The 12,778-nt window shown below is 41.0% G+C and overlaps 1 protein-coding gene across 1 annotated transcript; it reads left to right on the top strand.

Moving 5' to 3' along the window:
• Positions 1 to 1,275: 1,275 nt before the first annotated feature.
• On the top strand, positions 1,276 to 12,474 carry ptpn9b (protein tyrosine phosphatase non-receptor type 9b). Its single transcript, XM_034687110.1, is given in 15 exon segments — positions 1,276 to 1,386; positions 4,525 to 4,668; positions 5,547 to 5,636; positions 5,819 to 5,943; positions 6,178 to 6,283; positions 6,380 to 6,490; positions 6,592 to 7,122; positions 7,124 to 7,491; positions 7,647 to 7,663; positions 7,666 to 7,745; positions 8,455 to 8,524; positions 8,631 to 8,709; positions 8,900 to 9,050; positions 9,275 to 9,482; positions 9,721 to 12,474. Coding segments are annotated over 15 exon segments (2,337 nt in total). The 5' UTR covers positions 1,276 to 1,353; the 3' UTR covers positions 9,945 to 12,474.
• Positions 12,475 to 12,778: the final 304 nt, after the last annotated feature.

The raw sequence follows: 12,778 nt of genomic DNA, 5'->3' as shown, positions 1-12,778 counted from the left end.
TTAATTGTGTTATTTTGGATGGATGTGTGCGTATAACAAAACAAATATTTATGGCTGGATATGATACCTTTCCGTTAAATTACCCTAATTCTCATCAATTCCCATGGAAAGTTTCCTATTTGGAATATTTCCAAAGTTCCCCAGCTTAACTTCCCATGGAAATTTACCGAAAACTTTCATGAAATCTATCTGAAATTGTCCACCCCTTTGCAACCATACTTGTCATACTGGAAATTTGTATCTTTCCCAATATTCAACTCATTCTGACTAGGACAAACTCTCTCATGGATTACTAAAGCATATTTACTGACAGGACTGCGTTTGCTGTAAATTTCAATTAGAGGGTATTTTTGGAACCTGATTTTGAACTACAGCTCATTATTCATAGTGAATGTCATTATAAACACATTTTTGTAAAGGTCTATGGCAGTGGTGTCCAAACTTTTTTCAAAGAGGGCCACATTTGATGTTGTCAGAATACCTCAGTACCAGTGGCTCCTACTGAGACTTAGGAATCATAAAGTTACATATGAAATATCTATTTAATAACAATTATTTTAATTTTTTTCTCAATAAAACAGTAACTAGTTAGTCCTCAGTTCTCCATAAGCCATGTAAACATTAGAAAACTATCTTCTTCTGGAGGAAAAGTTTTTCATTCAGGTTGGGCAATGTGGGAAAAATATTGTCTCATTATTTTCCTATGGCAGGATCACAATCTGGATTTCATCACTTTTCTTTTTCATGTTGTTTTTAAGACTTTTCTGACCAGCAGACAACATTTTATAACAAAATAATTATTTTCCTGCATTCTGAACAATTTTTATGCACCAAATTTTGCCTTTTCTGCACAATTTCATAATTCTGATCTTGTCTTGTGTCCTCTTTTGTGTCTTCTGAACTTTCAGTGTTCATCAAGAACATTTTCACATCATGATAAAAACATTCATTTGAAAACCTGTCAACTTTAAGAGTTCTTGTGTTTCTTCTTTATTGCCGTCTTGCAGAATTCCCAGTGCTTTGGCTTTACACAGGTAGTCCATATGAAGCTTTTTGAGACGTTTCTGGATTGACTTTAGTTTTGTTTGTGCTCTTGAAAGAAACTGCAAATGTACAGATGACTCAGAATGTGATTAATTTATTTTCTATAAATAACATAATTTAAGATGGAAGCTTGGGGCCATGAATAAATGGACCTTGGGCCGCGATTGGTCCCCGAGCCGTACTTTGGACATGCCTGGTCTATGGTAAAGTGAAAGCACATGGGCGGGGCCTCGGCCTCTTTCCCGGGGTGTAGGGCGTGAATGAAGTGGCTGGTGGGCGCGCCCGATTCGACGTTGCGGAGGCTTCAAGATGGCGGAAGCCCTGACAACTCAGGAGCAGCTGGTAAGGCTCTCTTTACGATTTATTTTCTTATTTTCCTTTAATGCTGGGCGTGTCTATATCTCATCTGCATTTACTCATCAAATCGGTTGTATTTTTGATATATTTCGTGAAGCTGAATCTTTATGGGATCGATGTGGTCTCGTAAACAGTCCTGGCCCGTTCGCACCCTCTTGAGTCCGGACTCCGGTGTGACTGACAGCACTTAGCATGTGTGCTAGCATGATGGCGTTTGCCACTAGCAGGGAACACACAACCGGCTGTGGATCTGAAGAACCTGCACCCTCGAAAACCTGTATTTCCGTGGACCCCAAAGATATACCAGTGTCTCATTTTTAAACCACCAACCCTCGGTCACAAATAGTTCCCCTCGTAACATGTGACTTCTGTAGTCTTTTACGCCATCGTTAGCCGTCCAGCTGCCACATGTAACCTAGCCGCTAATGCTAACAGCTATTGTTGACTTGCAGGGAATTTCCGCTCTCTTGCTAAAGGTTAATAATCATGCTTGACCCGGTGTGCAGGTTTAGACTGACTAAACTCACAATGCTTTAATCGCCGATTTCAATTATTTGCAATGACATCGTTAAATCACACCAAGATCATGAGTCTCCTCGATCAACCTGAGTGTTTGCTGTGAGCCCCTCAGCTAGCAGAGGACTGCCTATCAGATTTACGGTCGGGAATTCACAGAAGCGGTCCTCCAGTTCCTAGCATTGTTGTTGCCATCACTTTCTAGTAAAGGGGTGGGCCTAGCATTGATAGCATATATCAAATGTCATCAGGATGTTCGGCTGACATCTTCACTCTGACTGCTTTGATCTTCATTAAGCTTTCACAAGGTTAGATTATCTGGAGGCGAAGTCACAGGTCACGCTTGAACTCTTACCTGGATTTGCAGATGTTTCTCTTGATAGCATTCTTCACTCTTCCAGATCTACAGACATCAGTCGTTTTATTGCCCCGAGGAAAATAAAACACGTGGAGTTTCAGTCTCTGTTAAAATCAAGGACTTGTTGCACTGCCTTGGACTATACTCCAACAGTGTCCAAGTGTCCTCCCAGAGCTCCCTGCATTTTACCAAAGCTTACTTACTGTATCCAATGAGATGTTTTCCCTCGTTCAGAAAACATGTTGTGCAGTTGGAATATTTAAAAGGAATGGTACCTTCTGCATCACAGATAACTTGATTTGAAAGACAAGGGTGGTACAGAAATATGACTGTACTGCACTTCCGGGCTTAAGCATCTTTTACAATGTAATTGTGTGTCTGCTTTTGACCCATCTTTCTCCTGCATCAAATGCCAGAACTGGAGGGATATGCTACACTTGCAAGTTTGACATTTTATATTTTAACCATCATGGCTAAACTTAGAACCTCAGTTTGAGATGAAGCATATCACAGCACTGGTTATCATCTTCCTTTCTAATCGCAGGTTTAAATCTCCCAACTTGATCAGAATTCAGATAAAAGGGGGCATGGGTAACATTTTCTTTTCTTTATTTTATTTTGGACTCTTCCTCTTCACAAGTTGACGTGATGGCACAGTGTTTACATGTATTAGGTTGTTATACTGAAGAGCTATTAATAATATTTTCAAAACATAAGGAAAGGGGAATGCTGGCAGATGTTTACAAATAATCTGGTTTGTATTTTTTCCTCCCAGTACATGCTCAGTGCCTTTTATTTAAATGCAAGATGGACTGCTCATAAAAAAGCTCTTAAAATATGTCTTACATACACGCATGTTAGGGTTTTTATGGTCTTATAATGCCATGTTTTCCACACTTCTTTTGCTTGAAGCCACCCTCTCGTAAATTCTTAATTCGTTGTATGCTTTTCATGATTTGTTAAATTGAATACTATTCAACTATTCATCAAGAAATATGCTGAACAAAGCAGAGATGTTGTTTGTTTTATATCAACACTATTAATTTGAAATGGGTTTTTTATGCAGACCTCAAAAATATAAATAAACACGAGACAGCTGCTGTCTGGATGGTCCACCAGATCAGACCAGGTCAGCTTTATTTTCTATGTCCTGTTGAAGCAAATGTATGTGTAATTTATGGCAAGTGTTAACGACTGTAGTTATATATATTTGCTACAGTATAGGTCTTTTCTAGTCTCTCTAGACCAAGGGTTCCCAAACTTTTCAGCCTGTAACCTCCAAAGGTGCCAAAGACTCGCGACCCCCCCTCTGTCCCTCAAAGTAATTTAGTGTGGCTTTATTTAGCAGGTCTGCAGAAAATTAGCCTTCCTATATGAGCATGTGGCTGTTTCCTGTGCCGTTATGAATTAACCTGCTGCTACTGATGCTTTTGATAATTAACTGTTCACTAACCCTAAACTTAGGAGTCATCTGGCAACAAAGAAAGGCAGAAAACTCATTACATTTCTATTCTCAAGGTTTTATTTAAAGTTTAGCAACTATTTTTGTCGCTATTTTTACTATAAGTGTAAAATGTACTATTTTTAGATAACTTAAAAAAAAAACATTCCAGAAGACATCTCACGAACCCCCAGGGGGTCCCGACCCACCTTTTGGGAACCCCTGCTCTAGACTCCTCGCAGAACTTTTAACACCACATGTCACCTTCACATTGTATCATACAATAAGAGCAGAGGCCATCCTAAAAAGCAACCATGGTTAAAAACTAAATTGTATTCACATTCATTAACACTGGGGTTACTTTTGGGTTCAAGTGAACTACAGCATGTAGGCCACAGGAGCTGGGGATCGAACTATCATCCTCTGGCATAAAGAATGACCCACCCACGAGCTGATTATATCAAATCAGTTCAACTTTTTCTCTCCTTGTGCTTGTTCCATATTTGGAGGACAGATGTGCCTTGCATGTGCTGATACAGGCTGACTGTTGCCTCCTGGCAGATGATTATTCTCATCCAGGGCATCTTCCAGGATTACAGCCTGCTGCTGCCATCTGTATCACACTTGATTGTAACATTGGCAGTTAAGGAACTACAAAGTAGACATCATACCCCTTGTCATTCCAATCTCCTTGTCTGTATGATCCTGATGCTCTACCTTATAAATTCCAAGCTTTTGTTAAACTCTGGTCTCTCCCTTGTGTATTGAACCCTTTTTTTCTAACACCTCACCTCTCATGTCTGTCCAGGCTGTGGAGGAGTTCCTGAGTGAGGTGCGTAGCAGGGAGCAGCCTCACAGTGCTGGGCTCGTCTCCCAACCGACAGCTGTAAAGTTTCTTATGGCCCGCAAGTTCGACGTCACCAGAGCCATCGACCTCTTCCAAGCATACAAGGTACAGCCGTGCTTTTATTGGAGACAAAACTGAGATCACTGACCACAGGGTTTAGCTGAGGCTGAAAGTGTGTGACTGAGGGCTTCAGCTGACATAAACTTCTTTTATTCTTCTTTTGCTGCTGTCCTTAAAATCATGAATAGTTTCATTAGGTTTGTATGCTTGTAAGATACACTTGATAGGTTTGTATCAATAAACACAAAATTGACTTTTTGTAAATTAAAGGAGTAAAATAAGTTAATGCAGCAGCCTGTTAGAGATCAGCAACCTGTCAATCAACACTAAATAATCTCATTTGGCATGATATCACAATCACCCCTAAAATCCAATAAAAAGTCAAACAAATAACCATCAACAAACACTATCTTTTGGAAGCTTTTTGCACATGTTTGACTTCATAAACCCAGGTGATGAAGTTTTGCTATTTGAGTTAATATTTGCCCACAGTTCCCCCTGCCACAACTATCCAAACAGGATTGGCCCCTGCTCTAATTTGACTGCTAGTAAGAGATGGGCAACACATTAGTAAAATATGATCAACAATTTCAGTCTTGCTACCAATCATGCAAATAATGTAGTTTAGCTTTTTTTAATGTACATGGGATACTATCTATGCCAGATTATCAGTTGCAGTAGGCTGTGATGATGCGTCACATCTACCTCTATACTGTAGATACAAAAAGGAAAAGCTTGTGACCATTATTAACATAAATGTAATAACGGTCTCCCATCAAGATTTTTTATTGCCCAGCCCTAATGAAATACTAATGAATCAAAGGCTATTGTAATCAGTTTTTTATGCTGTTTGTTCAAATGCTATTTTAGTGACTAATGGCTGTGCCTGTGTCTCCTGTCTCTACCGTCATGACTCAAAATAGAACACAAGAATCAAAGAGGGCATCATCAATATCAACCCTGACGAGGACCCTCTACGCTCTGAGCTGCTGAGTGGCAAATTTACTGTCCTGGTGAGTGTAGAAGCCACAGAGGTACTGCAGCTTATCATATCTCAAGTGCACATACTGTCCATTACAGAGTAACTCATTGTCTCTTTTATAATAGAGGTGGTTATTCTATTTGACAGTTTTACATACTTTACCATTTTGTCTGAATGGTTTTATATAAAAGTACCTGTTTATGTTCCTACCAGCCTGGCCGTGATGCTAAGGGTGCTGCTCTAGCACTCTTCACCGCTCGCCTCCACAGGCCAGACGTCACCACTCACAAAGCTGTTCTGCAGGCCATCATCTATCAGCTTGACAAAGCCATAGAGAGGTGAAGCTAAAACAATTTACACAGAAACTGATTTTTGCACTTTGTCCATATCGTCTTGACAGCATGCTCCTTTCAGTTTGTCATTTTTCTTTACTTTACTGTTTATTTTTCTCTTTCCCATTTTTGCACAACATATTTTATTGTTACAATTTGGAGATTTTATGTATTTATATGACAACATTTTGATCTACCATGTCGGATTTTAATTTAAAATTCTTGTTCATCTCTTCTCAGTTTACAAACTCAAAAAGACGGGCTTATTTTCATCTACGACATGACCAACTCCAGCTACGGCAACTTTGACTACGAGCTCTGTGTCAAGATCCTCAATTTGCTAAAGGTAAAAGAAGGAATATCCTATAAATGTTTGGTGTCAGACTTTATCTGCAATTAGAAAAACAATCATCAGTCTTTCTCTTTGATGCTTGTTTCCTAGGGAGCTTTTCCAGCTCGTCTAAAATGCGTCTTCATCGTGTCATCGCCTCTTTGGTTTCGAGCTCCTTTTGCTGTTCTCCGCCTGTTTGTGCGTGAAAAGCTAAGAGAGAGGGTACGTATGTATGTTTTCTTTAGAAGTTGTTTTATAGTGTCCACAGTGTTTAGAGGTAATTTGTCATCTGAGTTTTGTTTTGTGTTTCCTCTGTTGACCAGGTGTGCACAGTGAAGGCTCATGAGCTGGCGGGTCACATCCCAGTCTCCTCCCTCCCTGAACACCTGGGTGGGACATCTCAGTACAGCCATGTGGCTTGGATCCAGTCCTGTGTCAACACACACACAAACACTGTTCAGGGCGATACACAAGACCACGACACACACGATTGTGTGGGAAACTTGTTGCGCTCCTACAGCTTGGAGTGCAGCAACACAAGCGCAGGCGCTACACTGTCCCACACTCATATCAATACACAGTTGGGCTCTGAGCAAGCCGTGGCTAACTCAAACTGCTATGATGATAGCAATGCTAACCCACACAACCACTGTGGTGTGATGGAGGGCAGGACTCGAGGACAGTGCCAGCAGAGCCCGCAGTCTGCTGCAAACAGGCCGCAGGGGAACCACCAATACTGGAACGGCTCAGCAGGGATGGCTAATGTTGCTGTAGGCAGCTCTAGTCCTAATGCTAATATGAATGGTCGTGGTCACCAAGCCCCTCCCCAGTCAGACACACCCCCTGACACACCGCCAGTCCCAGATAGGGGATGGGGATTCTGTTGATGGAAAGGCTACAGACTCTGCAAACATGTCCCAGAATGAAGGTGGAAAGGAGGAGGAGGAGGATGGTGAGGAAGAGGAGGGGGTCCCTCCCTTGCCCCAAAAATCTTTGCCTCGCCCCCCTCACCAGCCTTGCTCCCAATCCCCGCCCCTTTCTTCATCATGGGGTCCTGATGATGAGGACCACTGCATCGAGGCGTCGGTTCACATGCCAGAGCAGGGAGGCATGACAGTGCGTGAGCTGGTGGAGCATGTGAAGAGGAAGAAGAAGAAGGGGATTTATCAGGAGTATGAGGAGATCCGCAAGGAGCCGCCAGCAGGCACCTTCGACTACTCCAAGTAAGAGATGTAAAAATATATCCCATATTCCACCAGGCTGCTTCTTTGACTTTCTAATTTTCAGATGTTGATTACAAAGATGGAGGAAAATGACACAATTGAAAATACATGAGTGAACTTCGTAGTTTACCTAACTCTGTTCTCTGCTGTTACAGAAAACTGTCCAATCAGATTAGAACAGGTACAGCGATGTTCTCTGCCTGGATCACTCACGGGTGCGGCTATGTGAGCTCTGTGATGATGAAGATGATGAGGTAAAAATGAATAAATCAAACCACATTTGTCTCCCATTTGTATTGACCTGCTCATTAATTTCATTCAACAACGTTCTGTAAAAGTTAAGATTGAGGAAATTATTTTGAGTGTTTGATGCACAATTTAATGAAATCCAGACAAGGAGTGTGTTTCATCTTCACAAGGACAGGTTGCGTTTTGTTTAATATCAGCTTGGTGAAAAAATGTTATCAGTTTAACTGCCTTCAAGACTAGCATTTGTGTGTCTTTTCTTTGTGATTTATCTCTACTGAACCTGATTCATGAGATTGGAAACTGGAATGTTTGACTATCACACGCAGGCATTTTTATGTGGTTTAAAAGGGCAGGCCTGGATTTTTGCAAGCTGTTATATATTTTTTTTAAAAACAGCCCAATGTTATGGTAATCAATGCTGAGAATGGCCCAAAGTATGAATACACACCAAGGTTGTAAGAAGTCCTTCAGACAAATAATGGCAAATGTTGATATTGGCAAATAAATGACTCTCATGAACTGGAGGATCCAAGGATTGACTGAATCTGTGTTGGATTAATAATGTATTGTATAAATTATCATTTTTATGTTGATTCTGTCTGGATGTAAAAAAAAAATGGATCCACAGAGTAGTAGCCCCTCTATCAATAGAAATGTTTGATTTCCTCCTGCAGGAGGCAGTAGATCCTATCTAACCTGTTATGTATTTCACAGACATCAGATTACATTAATGCCAGTTTCATGGATGGGTACAAGAGAGGCAACGCCTACATCGCAACTCAGGGTGAGCAACTGTCGACACACTTTTGTCCCACTCTTCAGATTATTTTAAAGTCCTCATGATGTCAAGTTTGTTGTTACCGTCCCCTGAAAGACTGTTTGTCCCTCAGGTCCTTTGCCAAAAACATTTGGTGATTTCTGGCGCATGGTTTGGGAACAGATGGTACTTATCATTGTAATGACCACCAGGTGAGACATCTTTCATCAATATTCTAATAGTCATATTGCCAGCAAAAGGTGTGACATTTCCACCTCTGTAAAATTCAGTTGCTACTGTCAGCGTTACTGTCGGGACTCAAAGTTGGTAGCCTGGGTATTGAAATATCATTGATTGGCTGATGGTGAGGTTTAAAATGATGTATGTGGTTGTTTACCTCAGGGTGGTGGAGCGTGGGCGTGTGAAGTGTGGTCAGTACTGGCCTCTGGAGGAGGGCAGGACTGAGCAGCATGGATGTTTTTTAGTCAGGAACACACACATCCAGACGTTTCAGGACTTCAAACTCTCCCACCTCGAACTTTACAACACACAGGTAAGTCATGACGTCCACATAAGTTCATCTTTAATAGATCTGTTGATTATGAAAGTTTAAAAAAGAGCCTTCAAATTGTCTCATTGCTTTGAGAAGTACACAATTCTGGTAGGTGCTGATTTGAACTCATTCTGATGACTACATTGTTACTTCCCTTTTAATATTACACATTTTTATGTTTCCTTTTATTTATTTTTCTGTGAATCTTTTTGCCCTTCCCTCAGTCTGGAGAAAGACGGGAGGTGTACCACTACCTCTATCTCAGCTGGCCAGACTTTGGGGTGCCTAAAAGTGCTTCAGCCATGTTGGACTTTCGTGAACACGTACTTCAGAGGAGGGAGGCTGCAGTCCAGAGTCTGGGCGCCAGCTGGACAGGGCCTCCTGGGGGCCCCCCTGTGGTTGTGCACTGCAGTGCTGGCATTGGCCGAACAGGTAAACACACAAACAACAAAACTCTGTTTAATACAAAAATGTAGTTCTTTTGAATTTGACAAGCATCATGACAGCACACTGAGGAGTTTTTCTAAAGATTCTCCAGAATAAGGCAGTTCTGAAAAGTAGTCTGTGCCAAAACGTTTCTGAATGCAGTTCAAGCCAGTGCAGTTTTTTACTTGGAACTTTTGTAACTGCTCCTCTCATCTCACTCTGTCCTTCCCTGCTTCCTGCCCAGGCACGTTCTGTACACTGGACATCTGCCTGTCCCGGCTGGAGGACATCGGCACAGTGAATGTGCGTCAGACAGTGCAGCGGATGCGTGCACAAAGGGCTTTCAGCATCCAAACCTGGGACCAGTACTACTTCTGTTACACAGCAGTCATTGAGTATGCCCAGCGCAATGGGAAACTGAGCCCTGTGCAGTGGTCTGACTCAGACCTGGAGACTGACAGCGAGTGAGAGACACACACATATCTACACAGATAGAAAAGCAACATGGGATTGCCAACCCAAACCGAAGTCATCGGAACGAGAGAGAGGAACAGCGTTTCTGAGTAGAGGAGGGAGGGGACTCTTCTGCCGTAAGGTTCAAGGAGACACAGATCTAGTTTTGGCTCTTGATGTAATGATGCAGACTCCCACAGTTCTTTACATGAGCAGACAACCAGAGGATGTGATGCGCTGGAGAAAAAAATAATACAGGGAGTGGAGACTGTGCATTTTGTCACTTCTAAACAAGCTGTCCTGCCAATATCCGAGCCCCTTTTTATTTAGCAAAGTACAGGGGGACTGGGCCTGTCTTGACCTGAACCTGTCTTGTCAACGAGAAAGTTGTACGACTTGTAGCATTTTTGTATTGACTTGCACATGAGGAATGACAAACTTGAACTTTACCCCTTGATGCCCTCTAAACCCCAGTCCTTTTTATTTTTAAATTTCTTTTTGTTCCTTTTTTACCCTGAACGAGTCTGTGAACACAGACCAAATGTGAAGGGTATGACAGGGCCACACTTGAAAAAAAAAAAGGTTTTCCTTTGTCTTTTGTTTTTTAGAGGAAATGGTTTCTGTGTGAGCAAATGGTCCTATGTGACAGTAGATAAGTGTGTGAGCCATTAAGTCCATTTCTTTTTTATTTTCAATTACCATGTCCTCTTTTCTATGGTGCATTTTCTACGTGTGTTTCATATTTGTGCATATGTAGACTAACTTTTCAAAGCCAAAGTCCTCACCCTGAATGCTTGGATGTACTCCTTACTGAGATATTCTACAGACTGAAGCCCATGTATATTCGTGTAACATACATTTATACATTATTGTGCATATTAACAGCCTCTGACATAAGAGCAAAAGAAGCCTTGTTTAATATAATTGACTTAACCGTGACAAGAAATAACTTTGTAGCAAGCCAGTCAATGACAAGACATAGTAGAGTTCTGATATTTAAACCGATATGTCATAGCAGATCTGTTCGATTTGTTAGGTCTAACATCCTCATTACTGTCGGAGCGTTCTGATTGGACAATCTTAAGTAGTTTGGCCTTAACTTGATTCACTGCCTCGTTGTTCTCAGACCTACACCATAACTGAAACTTTAAAATTATCTTCTTCCCTTTTGTTCTTTTCCATGTTTTGAATCTTACTCCCATGATACCACAACTGTTGTGTTTGATTCCTGAGGCTTAGTCGGCCTCAGATGATTGTGCCTTCAAGTATTCCTTAGCTTAACGTCTCGGTAGTGTAGTAATAACGCCCAAGCCAGTGCACTTGAAAAGTACACATTGACTATGTGTCACACAGGACACCCACATTTTGCCTACAGTCCTGTGCATAGTTCACTTCTTCTAAACAACATAGAAGTAGTGTGTTACCTGGGACTAAGCTCTGGTTTGAGACACGGCTATTCTTTTATCATTTGACCTCAGGGGGTAATTCTAGTGTTTTTTGCCTAGTGTCAAAGATCTGTTTCTGAGTTTGCCTCTGGTAAATTATCATTTAAGAAAAAGAAACTATATCGACTTTATTTTGTATTTTTTACTGTATTGTAACCTACTATATTTATGTCTTTGTAAAACTTCTACAATATTGAAATCAGTGAATGTTGGTACGATGCTACAAAGAAAAAACAGTTATTGCATTTGATAAGCTGAACAAATCACATGGGGATTGAAATATATATTTTTTGTTCACAATGAAATTTTGGTGGAAAATGTGCTTGCCAATGTATTTTCAGAAACTGACTTGGGTAAATGGTGATTGTTCAGTTGTTGGACAGAAGAGGGGGTGGGGGGAAGCTAATGATTATGTTTTTAGAGAGCGTATTGTTAAACCCTTCAGTAACAATTACATTAATGTCTTACTGTCTGGTACTCAATGCCAAGGACAAAGCAAAAAAAGAACTATCAAGGAAAAAAAAGCAAAAAAGACGAGGGGCTGCCATTTCTGTTCACAAATCCCCAGCTTGGTGTCTTTGATGAAAAAAGTATATATAAATATATGTAGAATGAGTTAAGGTTTATCAGCATGGAAAGAGAGCCTTGAATGTTTTTCGGGGTAATGGTGTCCGATCAATTTTAGGTGGAGACAGTCACAGATATTATTGGTGAATGTGGAACCTGCATCCCTCAAAGCCAAAGGCCCAGGCTCACCCTTAAGATTTCTGCCCTGTTACACATCCTCAACAGCCTACTAGCATGGACCTACCAATGCAGCCTTGCATCAACTGACATGGAAAGACTCGGGAGCACCTCGGGAACATTACTAAAGATTATGTATAGTTACACAATGGGAGAGTGTGTATGTATGTAAAAGAGTCCCCATGTGACTTCTAATATGTTTTATGAGTAACAGAGAATGCAATGTGCATTTGTCATCAGTGTTCATTTAATGTTCCTGTGCTTTAAGTTCTCGTGATTGAATTATGGCCTTTTACATGCTGTTAGCCCGGCTGTCCCATTAAAGCAATGGTATTACTATCTCGGATGAGTACAAAGCTGATGTGATCACTTCTTGACTGGGTTGAATGGTACATAGTTTAAAATTAGAGATTGAACTTAAACTTTTATGTAATTTTTTTTTTTTTTTTTTGTCAAGACCACATGAGCTGCAGTCCTGAATTCAGGGCTTTAGTGTCCGAGTGTCTGTGCACACACTTTAATCACCTAGCTAGCCAAGCTAGCGCCCTATGTACACCATATTTTGTATCCCTTGAAATATCAAATTGTCTCTGGCCTGCACACACTAGGATAAGAGATGAAAGTAGGTGGTAATTGTTGGAGCCCATGAGAACACTATGA

This window comes from Notolabrus celidotus, chromosome 7 (assembly GCF_009762535.1).
Source record: "Notolabrus celidotus isolate fNotCel1 chromosome 7, fNotCel1.pri, whole genome shotgun sequence".
In the NCBI taxonomy this organism is placed as follows: domain Eukaryota; kingdom Metazoa; phylum Chordata; class Actinopteri; order Labriformes; family Labridae; genus Notolabrus; species Notolabrus celidotus.
The sequence above is the reverse complement of the archived record's forward strand: the minus strand, read 5'-3'. Positions and strand labels throughout refer to the sequence as shown.